The 21,807-nt window shown below is 32.0% G+C and overlaps 1 protein-coding gene and 1 pseudogene across 2 annotated transcripts; both read right to left on the reverse strand.

Moving 5' to 3' along the window:
* Positions 1-3,802: 3,802 nt before the first annotated feature.
* Positions 3,803-6,314, reverse strand: LOC146901243 (putative hexokinase-like 2 protein; annotated as a pseudogene). The gene is made up of 8 exons (XR_015023287.1): positions 6,176-6,314; positions 5,826-5,976; positions 5,612-5,728; positions 5,316-5,390; positions 5,079-5,228; positions 4,760-4,858; positions 4,546-4,676; positions 3,803-4,156 (listed from the first exon to the last, which is right to left on the reverse strand). The product of XR_015023287.1 is annotated as a putative hexokinase-like 2 protein (transcript).
* A 10,307-nt stretch (positions 6,315-16,621) lies between these two features.
* LOC146901244 (transcription factor bHLH19-like) lies at positions 16,622-19,141 on the reverse strand. The gene is made up of 5 exons (XM_085737360.1): positions 19,052-19,141; positions 18,903-18,971; positions 18,187-18,714; positions 17,518-17,880; positions 16,622-17,143 (listed from the first exon to the last, which is right to left on the reverse strand). Exons 2-5 carry the CDS (start codon positions 18,939-18,941, stop codon positions 17,069-17,071), a joined length of 1,005 nt encoding a protein of 334 aa, XP_085593486.1. The 5' UTR covers positions 18,942-18,971; positions 19,052-19,141; the 3' UTR covers positions 16,622-17,068.
* Positions 19,142-21,807: the final 2,666 nt, after the last annotated feature.

Genomic DNA, 21,807 nt, shown 5'->3' on the forward strand with positions numbered 1-21,807 from the left:
GGAGCAAATTTTAGGGGTAGCAAGTAGATATAAAGGAGTGAAAATATAAATTTGAAAATATAGCGGTGTTAGATTTTTTGACGGAGAATTTTTACTTTCAATACAGTTCTCTCTAGGTTGAGTGGCTAGTCTTTGCAGTTATACGTATAGGTTATCCAAATCACAACAAAAAAGATAAAATGGTTTAGCTCTTAGTGAAATGAGTAGTATCTTAGTTACCACATCTTTACATACACACACACACACACTCTCAAGAATGAGTTTAATTTATACGTAATAGAGTAGAATGTGATATGACATTATTCAAACTCGTTTTATCTAAATCCGCTTAAGAATAAACCCTCTTGACGCTTGTTAGTTGTTACAAAATTATTTAAGACCAAAGACAATTTCGTGAAAATTAATTTTGTTATAGAGTATGTGTGACTATTAGTTTTTTTTTTTTTTGGACCAAATTGTGTTAAGTGATTGTGAATTGGAAGAATCTACTCAACATCTTTAATTTCATTGCTCTAATTTCGATGGTTGGTGAGGAAACATTTTCTCTTGGTTGGTTGTTAGTATTGTTTAACGTTCCTTTAGGTCATGCTATAATTTTTGTGGATTAAGTTTTCATCCAAGGGACGAACAGGAAAACTAAATAATATAATTTGGTTGCCTTGAATTTGAGTCATATACAAAATACTCACTTTTTTGTCGAGAAGAGTTCAATGCTCATCATATATTGGAAAATGTTAAAATATCATCTTAAGACCTAGCTTAAGGCAAAGGGAAAATGTTTTAACTATGATTTGAATGAGTGGTGCAAGCAACCCCGTGTGTGTATGTTTAGGGATGTAGCGTGATGTCTTTTTTATTGTGGTGGTGTTGTTTTTGTTCCGTTGGTGTGTATTGCTCGGACGATTTGTTTTGTTTGTGTTTTCTCTTTGTATTCTTGGATTGTTGGCAAGCCTTTGCGTTTTGAAATATTTTATTAATATATGAATTTTTTTTTCTTTCTAAAAATTTAACTTGTTCCATGAAAATAAAAGGTTTACTAAAAAATAAATCTAAATTTAGTTCAAGGATAGTGAGAATAATCACGTTCAATATATAATGAAAGTAGTCTATATTTGTTTAAATTTTATATCACCAAAGACAACTTTTTTGTTACTTCCAAGAATACATATTGTATGAGTCATGTTAACTTATGTCCTTAAAATACATGTTAAAGATTCCATACATGCTAAATATTTATTATAAAATATTAATGTTCAATCTCCGAAAGAATAAATTAGAACGATTTACAATTTTTCTATTGGATTGGTTCAGTTTTGAACACCTCTAGATAAGATACAATTATATTTTGATATTTAATATAGTATTTAGAGAGTGTGAGTTTTTATGACACACAAAACAGACACGTTAATTACACTGACAATTTTTTTTTTAAGAAATATGAAAAATGCAAAGGGGACTTACATAGAGGGACAAGGGGGAGTAATTGCCGTAAAAAAAATACTCCATCCATTTCAAAATGAGTGTCGTTTTAGGTGTTTACGCACATATTAAGAAATGCAATGATTAAAAGAAAGAGAATGATTATTTTACCAAATTATCCTTATTAACTATTGATTAGTTTTAAAAGTAATACTTTGAAAGTAGTGTGCAGAGTATTAATTGGAGGGAACAATTGGAAAGAAAAAGTTATTATTGCATTGGAAACTGAAAGTGACATTCATTTTGAAACAATTTTTTTTGGCTAAAGCGACACTCATTTTGAAACGGAGGGAGTATGAAATTATTTAACACAAGACAAAATTAATGTTTTTATGACTTTAATGATGATTAAATTCTTTTTTATTCGCTAGCCGTAAAACATCTCCAATGGGGGGTCCTTACTTAACAAGGACCACTCTCCGTTAAGGATCCTCCATTGGAGGAAAAAAAATGAGTCCCCGTTAATGAACAAACAATTATATAAGGATCCTCTCTCTCCTGGGTAACTAACGGGTCTCACGTTTAAAAAAGTAATAAAATGTGTACTACTTGGTCTCATTTGCATAAAGGAGTAATAAAATGTGTACTATTTGGTCCCACTTGTAAAAAGGAGTAATAGATAAATCGTTTTTGTTTAATGATATAAAAATAGTGGGACATATTTAAGTACTTTTCATTGGAGTCCTTATTAGTGTATTACCATTGGAGTCATTGAGTCCTTAATAGGTACTTTTATTAAAAAATTATAAATAAATGATGTGTCACGTGAGATCTATTTAAGGAGTCCTTGTTAGGAAACTGTCATTGTGGATGATCTAATAGCATTGAGATTTCACTAAGAACAAGAAAAACTATGAAACAAAATTCATGAGCCCGAAGCTCTTTTCCCCGAAAACACGTTGTCCCATTTATAGGAAAATTTAAAATGTCTCGAATGGTGTTCTTTTTGTCTGCTTTCACCTCTTGGAACCTCAAACTGTCCCTAATTCTTTCATAAAAAAACTTCATTGATCTCTCCTCCCGCAATGCCTTCCTTTTTGTAAGCATTCCCTCCATTCTTGCTAGTACGAGTAAATGATCCATTTGTAAACAAGATGAGTTATCCATTTTCTCTCAATTTAGAATATATTTTTTTTATTTTTTATGTTAAGACAATCAATAAATTGTGTTTTGATAATTATTTCTCTTTTTCCTCCATAACACCCTTAATCATACATTTACAAAAAATCCTTAATCATGTCCACAAAAAATCGATTCAATTGATAAAGAATTAAAATCAATCAAATAAGTGATAAGTGGTTCGACCTCTAACTCTTGCATATGAAGACAATTTAGTTTGAATGGAAGAACTCATCTTCTATGTCAAACAAATCTACCGCTAAATAATGTGTCCAACGAGTTTTCAGATAGAGATTAGTTAGTATTAAACAGCTATGAAAACTTCATATCTATAACATTATAACGAAAAAAAATCCTTAGGTAATTCAAAAAATACCAATGGTAATATTGACAAAGTAATAACTAAGTTTCATCGAATATTCAAGACAAGTAAATATAAACAATTACGAGTTGTTTTCAATATCGTATTCATTACATTTTCCCTATTTCCCCGTAATTTGTCAGATTTTCTTATATTTAACTCCACAAAACATTTGCCAGTATTTTTTGCTTAGATAGGAGGGAGTCCAATATATTCTTGGAGTTGTGTGACCAAATCATGAAAAAACACTTACCAGTTAGTAGTATTACTCTATTTTAGGGGTGTAAGAAAAAAACTAGTATCCCATGAATCCGAAGTTTTAATCCAAATAGGATAAATGTCAACTAAACAAATGTGAACCCCTATATACTGGTTTGTGTATCGTTATAATCTCTTCCGTTACTATTATAGGCAAAAAATTATTCTTTAGATTTAATGGAAAACAAACATACTGATGTGGTGGTAGTTCGTCCAGGGGATTTGGTTCCTCTAACTTTCATTTCTCTACCTTTGTCTCTATCATCTCTTGATTTGATTTCTCTCACTTCTTTTCCCTCCATTAAAAAACTAATACTTCATCCGTTTTAAAATGAGTGTCGTTTTAGGTGTTTACACACATATTAAGAAATGCAATGATTACAAGAAAGAGAATGGTTATTTTACCAAATTATCCTTATTAACTATTGGTTAGTTTTGAAAGTAATACTTTGGAAGTAATGTGCAGAGTATTAATTGGAAGGTATAATTGAAAAGAAAATGTTATTATTGCATTGAAAACTGAAAACGACATTCATTTTGAAACAAATTTTTTTGGCTAAAACGACACTCATTTTGAATGTTTATTAAATAAAATACGTATGAAGATACATTATCACTTCTTATATAGCCAAAGGATGGTTGGAACGTTGCAAGGAATGATTTGAACGTTGTAGAGTATATTCCTTGAAATAAGAGTCATTGCATTGACTGTACTATTTTTGTGAGCAATTCTTCAATTGCTTGTCTTGTTGTTGCAGAAATTGGCTCCATGAACTTGTACTATAGGTGAAATTATGGTGCATAACTCGTTCTATTGTATCTTGTGTACTACTTCCTCCGGTCTCATATATTCTTACCCCGAAGACCTCGTTGAGTTTCTCAGCTACTACTTCACGATCTTCTGATGTATCTTGATGCATAGCAGCCATATTTGGAGATCTAAATTAATTAAGTGACAAAGCTATTAGATTATTTGAATTATGCATTTCCTATGTGAAATATAATTAATTAATTTGTTTGTTTGTCCAAAGTATCTCCGAAAGTTAGAGATTAATCCTTGGAAGATCCATTTACGGTGTTGATCTCCTCAAATAGGTGCTCTTCCATTTGCATTGGTTGTTAGACATCGATCCAATGACTTTATCCAAAGTCACGATGAAACATTTTAAAAAAAATTATTTTGACTGGCACATAAGCACCACTAATAACTTAAGAAAATGATTGTAATTGATCTTAACCACGTGTGTGTCGTGTCAGTGTTGGACATTGATCACAAACTTAACCTAAAATCTCCATGCTACTTAGGTAAAAACTGTTGCTTCATGTACCTTAGTGAGTATGGAGTCATCAATTTTGGAGGCACGGTGCCTCAAAATAGGGCTGTTTCTTGTGGCATCTTCAGCAAAACGCGTCTCACAATTTCTCCTAAATACATCCCTGAAATCAACTTTACAAAAAACTAAGAGAAAAAGGAAAAAAGTTTCAGGATCAATTCAAGATATCAAGGAAAATTATCAATTGTGATTATAGTATGTAATATACTCCACTTCCAGGATTTGAGTTTTCAGCATCAAAACTAGTGTCAAATGATGTTAGAGGAAGATGAGGGGAATTGAAATTTCCCCACTCCATGCTAATTACCTGTAACATTATATCAGGAAATTTAAGATTTTATATAAATAGTGAGAGCATCAAAGATAGTCAAGGACAAATTATTCCGAAGAAATTAAGTTCGAATTCTGATTGAAACAATTATAATTAAACTTTACTCACCTCCCGAATTCCATACGAGTCTCGTTTTTTTATATATGTTTTCTTTTGCCGGTAAAAAAACAACGTAAAAGCTATGGCAGTCACTAACCAGTTCATTTGAATTGGGAGATTGCGCAAGATCACTTTCTTGTGCTGGTTCTACATAAGCAGCATTTGTGCTCATACCAAGAGTTATTGTAGCCACGTTGTCCCTGTTGTAGTATCTTCCTCCAGCCAAACCTCCAATGGTGTCATCAACCTATTGAGTATTAATGTTTTGAGTCCTCTGTAGTTTGAGACATGGAATGAGCACAAAACTAATCAGTCAAGCATGAGAGCCTTTAACTAGTGCAAAAACACGCATTTTCGTTCCATGATTCTTCAATGCTTGATTTAGGTTTTTCACCAATCCTTTTCGAACCTGGTTACAAAAACTAATATAATGTAAAAGTCGTGCATTCAATCCCTTTCAATTCAAAAGTTTGTTTTTTCTTTCACTAAATACATGTTGATATTGTGTGAATCTTTTAAATAAACACGTATGTGTGTGCATTAAAATTAAAGACAAAAAATTACAAGCCACTAACTCAACTGGGTCGTTGGTGTTTTTTTTGTTGAAATGTAGTGCTTGTAAAAGGCTACTGGATATGATGATAGGGTGAAGCCCAATTTCTCCTTGGTGGGTGCAGCTCCCTCATCATTATCAGGATGAGTTAAAACATACTTTGCTATCTCTGTAGCGACAAAATCGATTACCTCCTTACAAACAAAAAAAATGTTTCCGTTAAGCAAAACTATTTCGGAAATGTGACAGTTATTAAGGGCGTGTTTGGATTTCGGAAATGGACAGTTATACCTGAGACGTACCAGCCAAGACGACATCAGGGATAGAAATCTCTTCCCTTTGTAAACCAGATATAGGCTTGCTCTTTCCTCCTAACCTTGCACGCAACATCAACAAGTTCGTTCCATGCAAATTCACTCCATAAAAAAGACCATCCTCTTCTCTAAAACAAGTGCCAATACACATTACTTCATTATCTATAATTAATTAACTAGGCCAAACAAATTTAAAGCTTAAAAAAATATGAATTGAAGAATTTGTATAGACAGATGTTATAAAATAATTTTACATATGCATCTAATGACATGTCGGCATCTTATTTTTGTTACCCATATATGCAAATTAAACTCAATTTCAATTACCCGTTTGGAAGGGATGTAACACCGAAAATGATCATATTAAAATAATGAACTTAACCAAAAAGATGGAAAACCTAAATTCGATTTCTGAAACAACTTTTTGTTAGACTTGTGAACCTGAGATGGTTTGTACAAAAAGAAAATAAAATAATACATCACAATAGTTTTAGGACAAAACTTATATGTAGTTCTTTAGGTATTTTTTTTGTTGTTTCACTTACTAAAAGATCTTTTTTTTTTTTTATCCATTCTTCAGTTAGCTTGGCCTGATTGGTTTGGTTGCATACAGATGCGCACGCGCGCGCACACACATACACACTATATTTGTAATTTGAAAAAAAAGCAAACTGTCTCAACCAACTACACATCTAACGACTAAGTGCATAGAAACACCACAATTAATGCAAAGACAAACAATATAAAGAGAGTACATAGTAGAGGAACAACCCATCAAGAATTTATTTACCTAATCTGGTTCGTCACCGACCTACATTTGAGGGAGAGAACATCACTCCAATACACTACCAAAGAATCTTTACAAAGAGATACACAAAATTAACTTCAACAAGCTCTTTAATACCTTTTTCTCACTCTTTTCCCTTGGTTCGAAGAGTTACAAGGAGACCAAAAAATTTAGCTCACAATGTTCTCTAAGAGCATCCTCTAAATTTCTCTCATTTACCCTTTTACAGTCACTCAATGATTTTCACTCTCAAGATATTTCCCATGTGTTTTCCACCATAAACTCTGATATTAATTGTTGAGAAAAACGGCATAGAGAAAATAAAGAAACACAATTATATAAATTTCATTATATGATTTGATAATTCAGTTGATTTGCCACCTCTAAAATTTCTCAAAGAGCTTCATTATCATTTATCACGATAAATTCATAATTATAGTAAAATAGTCTTCCTCAAATCCAATAACATAAAAACCTTTTATCATTTGTCAATAGAATATGATATGTTACTTATAAAAAATCACACAAGACCAAATTTGATGTCCCAAACATGAAACTTTCGTGATGAAAACCATATTATATTATGAAAGTTAAATACAAATTTAAGCTAGCTTCAATATGAAACACAAAAAAGTATCCACAAATGCTAGACTCTGGGAAGGAGTAGAAATTATGTGTTTTACTTTTCCTTCTACGTTCTATGTTTTATTTCTCAATTTTACGCTTTGGCTGACGAAATGATGGAGGTGTGAAAATTAAAGCGCTGGGGCTGGGGATGTAAAAATGAAATGATGCTGAATTGTAAAGAAAAGGCTGAAGTTATTTAATATGTTTGGGCCATAATCTTTCTGAATTTTGCTATAAATACCCTCTATAAAACAATGCTTGCCATATACACCCCCTGCCTATAAATTTTTTTGGCCCTAGGCTCCCACACTCTCGGTCTATGGCTAGGGCTGACCCTACATTTAAAATATAAAATGGTGTGCTCCACATAAATTTCGAAAAATAAAAAAAGTAAGTATTAAAAAGAGTGTTAAAAGAGAATGTTGATACCACTATTCAAATTGTGATGTTTGTTTCCTTTATAGTAGTCAATTTGGCTACACTGCCAAAAAAAAAAGTCAATTTGGCTAAGCTATCTATCCTCATTTTTCCTTCTTTATGTACGTTTGATTGAAGCTGCTTTTTAGCTAACGGCAAGAGTCAATATTATTCATGTGCGCATTTGATAAAGACATTAGCAGAATTAACATAGTTTACTACTTCACAAAACAAAAAAAGAATTAACATGGTTTACAGAAAGTTGACGGGCGTTAGACATGAACTCACATGTCAAATTTGTGGTGCTAAAAAGTGACACCTTTTATAAAAAAAAAATCTGCAGTGGTTGATATAATTAAGCATTTTCTTAATTGATTCCCTAATACTAGTAAATTAGTAATACAAAATTTGTTTTTCTTCCGGTTTGTTCTCCAAGAACACCTTAAAGTCTTAAACCTCTGAAGTCAACACGTCCATAATCCTACAGTTCACTATATACTATCAAGTAAGCATCATACTGTTTACTGTATTGCGTAGGAAAAAAGTAAAAGAATGGCAAACACAATAGATATAAAAGAGAAAATAATTTTGAAGTTGATGCAAATAATTGCCTTCATTCTAGAAACAAATTGATATAAAATAAATAAATATTTGCCTCAATTCTTGTTTCTAGAAACAAATTTTATCACACATGATCATTGGAATATACTTTTCACATCGCGCTTTTACACACGTTAATTTGCCAATACTTATATACTCACAGTCACAATCATACTCACATCACATATGTATATCATACATTAAAAAGTCAAATATTATAGGGGAATTAGTCACTTTAGTCCCTGAATGGGGAACGATTCGTCAATTTAGTCCCTGAATGCAGATAATATGCAAAACAGTCCCTGCATGGTCAATTTCAGGGACTAAAGTGACTAACGAAGTCTACATTTAGGGACTAAATTGACTAACGGAGTCTGCATTCAGGGACTAAATTGACTAACAAAGTCTACATTCAGGGACTATTTTGCAATTTATCTGCATTCAGGGACTAAATTGACGAATCGTTCCCCATTCAGGGACTAAAGTGACTAATTCCCCAATATTATACTTACATCTATGTGAAGCAAAAACTATAATTTTCATAAAGACTTTGTAAGATAAAACAAAAATATATGAAGACAGATGCCTAGAATACGTTTGTGTTCGAATGGTATACAAGTTTTGCCTTTTTGCGTTTTTGCATGAAGTCTAAGTAGGTTTAGACATCGATGTCAATCAAAAAAAGGTTTAGACATTGATGCGCAAATCATTCTAGCATTTTGACATATAACTTTGTATTTTCTGCATGTTCATTGAATCATTTCATACAGGGCAATCTTATTGGAAGCACACAGTCCAACAAAAGTATACACATCTTAATCAAATTGCAACATTAATTAATCATGTTGTTGATGATTAGTTCTTTAACTCATGTTCATAGCATTTTGAAAACTTTAGATAACGAAACATACTCTCTCCGTCTCACAATATTAGTCGTTTAAGGTTTGTGCACGATTATTAAGAAAATGATTAATTGTGTTGATTTCAATGGTAAAATTAGTTACATTTACTAAAACACCCTTATTAATTATAGTTAGTGGAGTAGTTAAGTTAGATGAAATTCAATAAATAAAGGTATAATAGTGGAAAAAAATAATAAATGCTGCATTGGTATTGTAAAGTGACAATTATTTTGAGAAAACGAAAAAATGCTAAAGCGACAATAATTGTGAGACGGAGGGCGTATTATTTTATAGTTTTTTTTTAAGGTTTTAATTTACTGCACTTTTTTTTTTGGTTACCAATTTACTGCACTTTTGATTCTTTCTTTAAAATCAAAAGTTTTTTTTTTTTTTTTTTATGTTTAAATTCAAAAGTTTCTTTAAAATCAAAAGTTTTATTTTTTATCCTTTATGTTTAAATTTGTTGCAATTTTGATCTCAACTGATGTCTTTGCCATGAAAAGTACGAGTTTTGACAACAAAAGAGGCGAATTTTAGTATCAAAAGTGATATTTAGTCTTTAGATTCAAATTGAGGTATTAAAATTCCATTTTTGACGTCACAATGCACAATTTTTGGGTCCAAAAACACAGGTCGTGGCCAAAATTGTATCAAATGTGAAAGTAGAGGGATAAAAAAAATTGATTTTAAAAAAGGGACTAATTTTGTGAGATTTAATAAAATAACCGACCAAAAGTGCAATTAAATCTAATTTATAAAATACAACAACAACTCCTTCAAAAAAAAAAATACAACAACAACAATAACAACCAATCCTTATCCCCACTAAATAGGATCGACAACATGTATCAAATTATGTCATGATGTTCTATCATAAATTATATTTGGATCCACCTCATTAATTAATCTCTAATTTTTTTTAATAGCTTCTCTTAGGGCTGGACAAATAACCGAGAACCGCTGCCATCCGCCCGAACCAGTACAAAGAAAACCGAAAAAACGGATTGATGCGGTTAGATCGGGTGAACGGGTCAGTGAAACGGTCTTCTGTGGTTATAGCTGGTCGAGTCCGATTGACCAAATCGAATCCACGGCAACCCGAAACCCGACCGAGCAAAGTGTAGGAGCTAAGGTGCAGCACTGTGATGGTGAAAAGGTATACGTAGTAACACCATCAGAGAAGAAGATGCTTGCTTATCTATTTTTTCTCAAGGATTGATGACATGAAAGCATAGGAGCCATTTGATTTGATGCACGCGGATTCATTATTTGAATGGCTTGGATTTAATGTTTTGTGTTTCTTTAATAATCATGTGACTTGCACATGATATGATATTTAATTAAACCTTTTTATATTTATTTTTTCACTTGCGTTTAAACTAAATCTAATAAAACATAAAACAATAAAAAAAAATTGTTTCATTTTTCTAACATGAACTTCTTTTATCCTTTAAAAAGAATTGTTTCTTTTAGGTGTGTTTGAGAAAATCAAGTAAAGTCCCAGTGAGAGGGTTAAAGAACCAAGGCCGCCGCTCCACTCAAGGAAACTAGTAGGAGGATCTTCCTCCATGCTCCACAAAATGGAATATCTTTCATTTTTCTAACATGAACTTCTTCTACATCTTTTTTTTCTTCTTCTTATTTCTCTGAGTTATCGCAACCTTTGAACATCTTGACAATGGTGGCCATGTCTCCCCATCTTAACTGTGACAATTTTTTGTGTTTTACTGAGTTTCTGCAAAAATAAAAACTGTGCCAACCGCCCGATCCAACCCACAAACCGACTCACCCGCCGTCCGACCAAACCGTTCAAGCTAACGGACGAGAGTGGGTGTTGGATTATCACCCGCGGTTTCTATCGGATCGAGCTTTTCCGGCCGATTCCGACCGAACCCGTCCGATTGTCCACCCCTGGGCTTCTCTTATAGCTTTTTTAAGTCTTTCTTTAATCTCTCTTGATCTTACATCTACAAATCTTATATCCACATGCCAAAATTACCTATGCCTAATTTCAACCATCTTTTTTTACTATATATAGATACTACCATAACTCTCTCTGATGCTATTATTCTTAATCATATTCCGTCCGGTCTTATTACACATCTAATCTAACATAACAATTTATGAAATACAATAATAAAATAAAAAAAACTTATTCTAATATATATACTGAAGGGTTAAATATATTTTTGGTCCCTATAAATATACAAACTTTTCGTTTTAGTCCCTCTAAAATTTTCCTTCAACTTTTAGTTCCTATAAAATTTTCCATCTTCACTTTTGGTCCCTCTTTTAAAGTAAACTCATATGTAGAATTCATATTTTTGAATAAAATTTTGCAGAAAAATTCATAATATTATAAGAATCTCTCCTAAAAAAAATTAGAATTTTTTAACAAAACATGAATTTAATATGAATTTTTATATTTTTGAAGGTTAAAAATTCATATTTAATTTATGTTTTGTTAAAAAATTCTAATTTTTTTGAGGAATTTTTTTTACAATATTCTACACATTTATGCACAATTTCATTAAAAAATACAAAAATTAACTTAAAAATAGGGACAAAAAGTAGTGATTGAAAATTTTATAGGGACTAAAAGTTGAAGGAAAATTATAAAGGGACTAAAACGAAAAGTTGATATATTTATAGGGACTAAAAACATATTTAACCCTATACTGAATAATAGCCACGTTGTTGTTGGAAACTTGGGGTATAAATTCATGTAATTATAAAAATAAAAATATACCAATGCACTTAAAATATGTAAAAAAAAAAAAAAAAGTTTAAAAAAGTCAAGCATTGTTGTCTGTTTTCTTCAATTTGCAATTACTCAAAAAGAGCATCGAGGAAAGTTCTTAAGAAAACAGTATTAACAAGTGCTAATGAAAAAAAATATTCATATTGATTTGGAGAGATGTATAACTCAAATATACATATTGACAATACAACCCCTCAAAAAATATATTGACAATACAAACGAAAGTTAGTTGAGTATGAATACTCTTCATTTTTCAAATGTTTAAAAATAATTTTTTTTATTGATGTAGGTTTCAAATTCCATTGTATCAATACGTGGACCATGTGGTAGTTAGTACTGGTGAAATTTTCACACTCGCAGTGTTTCTGTTTCAGTTTCAAAATTGATGGGCAAGTCTTTAGGATAATGCTAGTGGGAAAAGGAGAATGGGTCTTTTTGATCAAGCGGAAAAAGAAAAAAGAGAGAAAGGGACCAATAAATCAAAATCAATATGATGCTGATGCTTTTGTCTTTCCTGTAAGTCTGGAATAACATAAAAATTATGCTTTTTACCCAACAATTATTGCTCGCTCCCAACTGAACTTCCAAAAATATCTCTGTGTGAGTTAACTCACGCAAGTGTTAATTCCAGTGTAAGTTAATTTACGCAGCGCATGTTAAGATACACATATTTTAACACTTACGTTACTTAACTAGCGCAGGGTATTTTCGGTATTTTAGTTGGACGCGGGCAAAATATGTTGGGTAAAGAGCAGTATTCTAACATAAGATCACCAACCATATATGGGCCCCTTATGTCAAAGGTATGATCAAGTCCACAAGGGGCTTTGCCCTCTGTTCGAAGACTATTACTTTTCCCACCCTATTTATTTCCTCGCGCGCCCTATTTTTTTCTTTCAAAAATGCCTTGAAATTTTTGGATTTCATAATTCGAACTGGTGTTTTCCTTTGTTATAGGGTGAAAAAATGAGTTACAGATATTTTCGGATAATGTAATCCTAAAATCTCAAAAAATAGGGCGCGTTACATGATTTTTTTTCGGATTACATAATCCGAACACCCCATAAAAACCCTTTTTTATTGGAAAAACAGTTCAGATTATAAAATCCGAACTGTATCAGCACAAATTCTAAACATGTTTGTAACATGGATAGTCATTTTATGGACAATATTAATCTTCCTAACTCTCATCCTTCTGTTTTGGGTCATTGTTACCTGTTCTTAGTCAAAAATCGGGTTTTCAGGCTACTTGATCGGATTGCTCCGAAACTTCCCCAGAAAATCAAAAAAAAAAAAAATTCAAGGATCATGACTCCCTTAAAAGAAACTTCTTACGGGACTCCGCCCCTCAAAATCTAAAATTCCATCGTTTAGACCCATTTTTAATTTTTCATATTATCAGAAAAAATCCGAAAAAAATTGCATTAGTTTTATTTGATTTTTAGCATTTTTTTGGTGGTATTTTTATGATTTTATTTGACAGGTTTTTAACATTTTTTTACTTAGTTTTTTGTTATTTTTAAAAGCAGAACTCAAAACTACTGAAATGTGAGAGTCTGATGGCTGATTATACATAAGCATTGTCCGGATTTTAGAATCCGAATTAGTGAAACATGAAATCAGATTATGAAATCCGAATTGCACAGGGCATTTTTGAAAAATTTACGGGGTGCGTGAGAATGCAATAAGGTAGGAAAAGTAATAGTCCTGTTTCAAATGAATATTGATCAAAAACAGTGATCTTATTGGACCGAGATGGTAGACCGAACTGAAGCAAATTCTGTTGAGTTTGAATGTTGAGAGGTGTACTTGGAAGCACTCTAAAACTTAAATCATTAAGAGAGCAAAGTGTGGGAGGTTTAGATAGAAAGAATATGTACCTTGTGTTGCTATCACATGATGTTTTCATAGGCGTCGAGGATGAGCTGTTGGAGGATAATGGAGGAACCTTTATGGATGGCGCCCTTCAATGTCATGATCCGGTAGTTGTTGGTAGGCGTTTCAGCTCGTTGAGATGTTACAGATTGCAGGCTTCTTGGATCAAGTGGATCGCTTCAGAGAGTTAGTACATTTCAGAAGTGGGCCTAAAGGTCGCGAAGGATCGAACCTTGTGCTAGCTCGGAACAAGTATGGTGCTACCAACACCTACTATTGAGCAAAATTTATATTTTTCTGACCATTTTAAAAATGAATTTCTCATAAAGTTGTTGTACCTATATGTATTTTATGCAACAAAAGAACGAATATTAAAAATATGTTAAAGTGAATTTAGTTAGTACTTTTCTAAGGATGGGAGTCAATTTGAGAACTTGAACAATTTGAGACTCAAATATAGTGCCACCAAAAGAACACTTAGGTTTTGTTAGGGAGATTGGAGAGGAGGGCTTTAGAGGGTGTGAAAGATATAAAAAAGTAGAGAAATTTTTCACATTTTATAAAAGAGCAATTTTTTAGAGAATGATAAACTAATGCTTGTGATTAATTTTTTTTTTAAATTTTAAAAATATTATAACAACAAAGATTTAATTTGAAAATTTCATATAAACCCGCAGAATCCCCAAAACCCTCCCCCAATACAATTTTTGAGTTCCCTCAAATGATGACTATTTTGTATAAGGATAAGATTTGGTTGTTGTTGATAGAACATTATGATGTAATTTAATCCATGTAGTCAATCCTACTTATAAGGATAAGACTTAATTGGTTGCAATTGTTGGCAATATAAGTATATGATATAATTTGTTTTTGGTCGAGTAGTCAAGTGACCAGAAATTCACCTCTTAAAGATGAGTAAGTGGAGTATCTGGTGTTCGAACCCCGACTCTTGCATATTACAATGTACTGTTTCTATCAATTGAGCTAAACTCACGGGGACGATATTTGATATAAAGTTATTAAGCGTTGACACACTATCCAATTATTATACTTCCTCCGTCCCAAATTATAAATTGCTTTGAGAAAAAAATTGTCATAAATTATATGTCGTTTCACAATATCAATGAAACGTGAATGCTACTTTTCCTATTATACTCTTAACTTTTTTTTTGAACAAATCAAAATGATATTAATAACAACCTTCGATGTTTCCCCCCGCACAAGGTGTGCTAAAAAGAGGAACACCGACAATATTTACAGAGTCTAAAGGTATTCACGAAGAGCAACAACCAAAAACAAAAAATTACAGACGTAATCCCATACAAAGAAAGGGACTTTTCCACCAGTCATGGTAGCTATAAATGAACATCTGTTTGGCTTTCAACCATAAAAAAGAATTTAACTTTACTTTTTCTAACAAAAGAAGAGATGAAGAGACTATCTGTTGGAATACCCTGTTGTTTCTTTCCTTCCAGATAACCCAAACAGTTGCAAACCAAATAATGTTTAAGTATAAATGAATAAAACGAGGCATGCCCGCCATCTTAGTAAACTGAGTAAAATGATGTCGAAGCTCACCTGCAGGCACCGAATAAATACCTAACCAGTTCCAAACCTGATACCAAAGATCTTTCGAAATATTGCACTGAAGGAAAAGGTGTTGAGCTGTTTCGATTTCACCACACCCTCCCATACAAGACGTGTCATTTGAGGCCAAAACTCTACGATGCAACAAGTTATCTTTCGTAGGAATTTTGTTTTGAAGCAAACGTCAAACCAACACGGACACCTTTGTAGGAATTGTCTTATGCCAAACGTCTTCAACAAGAGTCCTATCTAACATGATACCATTATTAGTTATAAATCGATAAGACTCCCGCACCGTATAGCCATGAACAGGATCCAAAAGCCACCGCCATGAGTCTTGAACACCATCCTGCAACACAAAGTTATTTAATAAAAGAGAACACTCCCTCACACTCTCTTCTTCCCATGCAAACAACCGACGCCGCCACACCTACGCCTCTCCATCAATCCCCCAACCGCGCCTCCCCATAAGCTCCACCGTAACATCCTTCTCCATGGCTATACTCTTAACTATTTATAATTCTTCCTTCTTTCAATTCATTAATTTATTTTTCCATACCATTTATTAAGAACAATTTTGTAAATCAACTCATAATATATATCTTTTTCTCATATAAAATTAATAAAATTTCTTAATACATGTGAACCGCTCGAAACGTCATTTAATTTGAGACGGAGGGAGTACCATTGTATTTTTGTAGACACCGATGTTAGAGAGTGAGAGAGAAATAAAAGAAGTTAATAAATAATTAGAATAATATAAAAATGATTTTAAGCATGTGTGTTTAGCAGTATAATATTAACTTTGCTCTGAATGGAAAAAATATATACGTGTATACTAGTAATACTAAAAATAGTCGTATGATCCAATGACAATATCCAGAGTTAGGATTAGGATTAGGGGGTTTACTATATTAAATTGCAATAGGTATATAATAATCTCATGATCCAATGGCAATTAATCACCAATTCTAGTCAACTACTCCAATACAAAATGGATTTATTGTTAAATACAGCATTTCAGATCGTTTATGATTATGTAGAAGCTATTTAGTCATTTATATATTTATTCAAAAATATTAGATTAGAAGCACAGCGTTGATCTCATTCATTGTGAATTAAATAAACGTGAATCATAAGTAGTTGAAGATATGCATCCACACGAGTATCCCATACTATATTTGGTAGAACATGTTGTCATTTATTCACAACTCACAAACAATAATCATAAGAATTTTTATATATAGAATGGATCCACCACAAAACGACAAAAGAAACAATATAAAAATAAATACATAACATATTGTCATTCAATCTCCACAACGTGAAAGAGGGATGAAACAGATCTATCTGAATAGTCAAATCCTCTAAAAAAATCCCTCTTGTGTGAAGAAAAAGAAAAGAGATATGCCTAGTTCTAAAAAAATGCCATTGTGCAAAAATTAAGGAAAACACGTTGGCATTATCATATGTTGAACTCTGCACTCAGATATATACCTCAGTAATCCAAATGATGGAAAAAAAAAAAAGGAAAAAGAAATGACTGTGATATTAAAACTAAAAAGCCATAATAAACTAAGGTCATTACTATAGACTATAGTCATGACTCATTAGCATGCACATGCATCAACAAATTTTGATGACTTGAAATGGTTGCTTTAAGATCAAATGAGCTGCCTCAAAACCTGACTTATGCTCCTTACGAGATCCTTTATTGTCAAGCAATATTCTTTATTCATCTGCAAGAAAAAATTAAATTAACCATGAAAATTAAATAAAATCTGTCACTAATTTTTCCGAGATAAAATATAGAGGCTTAATTGCATGTTTGATTTCTTATGTTTTTTTTAACGAGCCAAATAGAATATATCAACATGAACAAAGAATTCTACTCGGCACAAGAAAAACTAGGCTAGAACATAAAATGGTCTCTTATGATCATTTTAATTAGGTTTTAAGTTGGTCTTTAAGTTTTAAAAATTTTAAGTTGGTCCAAAACATTACTCACTTTGAAACAAGTTGGACCAACTAGAAACTTAAAATAAACATCAAGAACGAACCAAACATGCAATTAAGACAAGTATAAACTCATGTCTATTTGAATAAATTTTACCTGAGTAACAATGGTTATATCAAGATAGTTATTTCCAAATGGCAAAATAGAAGTGCTCTGAACAGTGAGGCGAAGCTTTTCTAATTCGTTGAGTATTGCGGTCGCAGATCGGCCACAATATCTGTCGCAATGGATTCTGATGAGCATGTCTTTTCCAGAAACCCTTGCTTCAATTTTTGGGAGTGATTGGTCTGAATTTTTGTCGCAAGAGGAGCTTTCATCTTCGTCGAAGAGAATAGATCTCTTCACAAAAACTGCTGATTCGACTTTTTTATCGGCTACTTGTTCCTCCAATGTCTTCACTCTTTCCTGTAGTTGCTTCATATGTTTTATAGCATCTTCCAAAACAGTTGCCTTGTCCATCTGCAGGCAAAGTAAACATTGATTAATATTAAATAATATTTGTATACTTGATAGACCTCAATTGCAACTATACTAACTTAATTTGCATGTAATTTCTCTCAATATTAAAGAACACATGTTTATATCCCCGTGAGCTTAGGTCAGTTGGGAGGCATATTGCATGTTATATGCAGGGGCGGGGATTGAACCCCTAACACTCCACTTCTCCACAATCAAATTGTGTGAGATTTAGCCACTAGGCTACTTGACAAAAAAAAAAAAGATCGCATATTTATGTGCATGAGATTTCATTATAATATATAGTACCTTTTTGAGTCCAGGAAGAAGAGATGAAAGAGCAATGAATCTCTGGTTAAGCTTTTCCCTTCGTTTTCTTTCGGCAATAACATGATCTTGAGCCTGAATAGGGTTTCTATTTATTGCAGCAACCTTGTTCTCTCGTTTATAATAATCACCTTGAGATATCACACTTCCAAAATTCAAGTTTTCTCCATACCCAATCTCGGTTTTAGGCTTCTTCACCCTTGTATCCATGTTGGGTTCAAAAGAAATGATCTTGGAAGATGAAGATGAAGATGAAGAAGACTTGAGTCTTAGTTTTGTTGGTGTAGGTGAAGCAACAGATTGATCAGGACTACTTTCAATGGGGAAAGAATTGTTCTGTGTGCTTTCGGAATGGATTCGCTTGCTGCTGTTGTTGTTATGAGAAGAATAAGTACTCTCTTGTGGGGATGCTGAGAAAGACTTGAAGTATGCCATATCATCAAACTCGAATGCATATGAGTCCATTGGGTATTCATGATCATTAAACAAAGTAGTGTCCTCCATTAATCCCTGTTAATTCAAAGAAATATAGTAAAGGTAGAAAAATTTAGAATATTTCTATGGATATTTTTATGACATGCGAGTTTTGCAAAATCAGAGTGACACTACGATTTTGTTGAAGCGTTTATATCAAAATTACGATAGTGATTCTGTTTATCTCACTGCAAATCCAAACATACATTATGTTGTGTACTTACAAATTCAGGCATGTAGTTGGTGGACGAAATTTGAATCATCTTTCAGCTTGAATTCTTTGTATGCACAAACTGAAAATTAAGTCAAAATATTAGGCCAAATAATGAATGAAATGCAAAGTCTAAACTATTGGATATATGAGAAGGGTTACCTTAGTTGAAAAAAAGTAGATAGATGAAGAACGAGAAGAGATGAAGTGTCGTTGTTTGTTTGTGAAGAAATATTTCCAACCTGTTTTTATAGAGAGAGCAAGTAGAATACACGTTTAATACCCGGTTCTGTATTATGCACGTGTGAATATGATTTCCCATTTTCTAGGGTATGTTTTGAATGTAACGGCTTCCGTCTTTACTAACCCCGTTTGGTCAAATTGTGGCTACATTCTATCAACTACTACTCGTTTCACTTATTACACCGTTTTGAAATGTGTACACCTCTTAGAATATTTTTTAGGGAAATGTTAACTTATGCCCTCAAGGCACAAGTTAATGATTCAAATATAGAAATAATATATTGGAATATGTGCATTGCATTTAATTTTTAACTTTTTAATCCATTAAATGCAAAAAAATTTAGAGAATATTTCTTCTTTTGACTTTCTTAACATGTGCACTAAGGGCACAAGTTAACACTACCCTATATTTTAAAGGCCAAAGTACTTAAGAGAAATTCTTATTTTTACACCCAGCCAATTAAAATCAAACATCTCATTAAAATAATAAAAATAATTAATATCATAATTTTTTCTCATTATTTTTAATATTTCTCTCTCCTTTTTCCACTTTCTTTAACTAACAAAAACCACCCACCACCATTTATTGTTTCCATTTCCTTAATTAAAATCACATTTTTTTTAAAGTTAATAACATGTGTCATATTTTTATTGGTTGGGTGTAAGAATAATCTCTTAGATAAAAGTAAGAATATCTCATAAATTTATTAGATTATCGTAAGACATGCCAGAAATAGATTTACACAGTAACAACTAACAAGAATGTTAACCAAAATTAAACCACCTCCTCTTACACCTTGATTCACCATGTTTGTAGAAGACTAACTTATTCTGCTTGACCCAACTTCCATCGATAGTCCATGATAATTAATATTTGGTATTTTGGTATTCCTTATTGTTAGATTTTTTATTTATGTCTATTGTTAAAGTTTATTTTTTTAATATTTTTTTATATAAAATTGTTTTGGGGTTTGTCCAAAATTGCCTAGTTCACTTGCCCTTGCATGGACCCATCCCATAAACGACAAGCCTGTGGAACACCATTGTCACGTCCTTCGTGTCATTATGTTAGAAGTCTGGATCACGATAGAGTCATAAACTATTGGAATATGCATATATCATCTTTTGGTGATTTTGACGTAACACAATTCAAATACACATTTCATGTGTTTTTTATTTTATTATTTATAGTTTATTAAAAAAAGGTGTTTTTTTTTTTTATAGTCAAAAGAATTTTATTTAAGGGAGTGCAAGCGATATTCCAAAACCATTTCAATAACGCTACTGTTACAATAACACATTTCAGGAGCAATTCTTGTGCAACTACAAATATATATTTGGTTTAAACCCACATACAGTAAATAAGTAAAATGGAAAAAAAAAATCAATTTATTATTATTATTAAAAATATTGGTTAATGTGTATTGTTGTGTGCGCGCCTAAATGATTTGGATTTATGTTTATGACTATCTAAGAATTTCCCCACAATCCAGGTGTGATTGTCTATCAAGACCGAATATAAATTAATTCTACTTTTTATTTTATTTTTAATTATTTCAAACAAAATCAAAAAGTTAATTCTACAATTTACTTTTTGTGAGCCTTCTGACAAAGGAAGCCTTGTTCCTCTATCATTAAACATACTTTAGTAGTAGTATTAGAATGAGCGACTTTCTTTGAACATTTTAATTTATAAAAAAAATAAAAAAATCATGTAAAATTTATTAAATAGATCATACATGTAGTAACAGTGGTATTGGATCGAGTATTTCTATTAGAAATCTGCTATTTCCCCAGCACAAAACACTCGCGCCCTGCAGCCATGCCCAAAATGCCCTTGCGCTAGTTAACTAGCACAAATGTAAAATAATGCGCAAGTTAAGTTAAGTGGCGTGAGTTAAGTGGCGCACAGTGACTAATTTTTTTTTTTACTATTTTCACTTAAATTATTTACTATATTCTAAATTATTTGTTCACTTTATTCTAAATTATTTATTTGCTATATTCTAATTTATTTATGCACTTAAAATAAATTCGAAATTAGAAAATAAATTCGATTTTATTTATTCAATATTTATTTATTCAATACATAATCATAAACATAAAATAAATGCAAATATAAATACAAATAAAAAACAAAATTAATAAATATAACTCTCGTTTTATTAACATCATTCAAACATTACAATAATCAATACATATATTTTATTTGAATTCACTAATCTACTTATTATTCCTTTTACCCTATTGGGGTAAAAAATTATTTTTACCCTCTTCGGTATATAGCAATAACTAGTGCTCAGTCCTGTTGGGGAAAAAGACATCAAGATCCCTTGAGGTAAATTTAAATTTGGTTCCTTTTATACCCCCATGATGATTCTTTTTACCCACGGTAAAAAGATTTTGGGAGTTAAAGGAAGCAAACCTAATTTTACCTCAAGGGATGATGTCTTTTCCCCAACTCGACTGACCACTATTTCCCCCAAGAGCCACTACTATATACCTAAAGGGGTATAAAGAGCCTAGAGACTATAGAAGCAAAAAAGAAGAAGAGAAAGAGGGTGAGAGAGTGGGAGGAGATAATGTGAGGAAAAGATGAAGTTTGTAAGGGTATTTATAGGTAAAAATGATAACCTAGTTTGTATCTACCATAAATATGGTAAAAAAAATGTGTA

This window comes from Medicago sativa, chromosome 8 (genome assembly GCF_051527215.1).
Source record: "Medicago sativa cultivar Bolivia chromosome 8, Bolivia_mono, whole genome shotgun sequence".
NCBI lineage: Eukaryota > Viridiplantae > Streptophyta > Magnoliopsida > Fabales > Fabaceae > Medicago > Medicago sativa.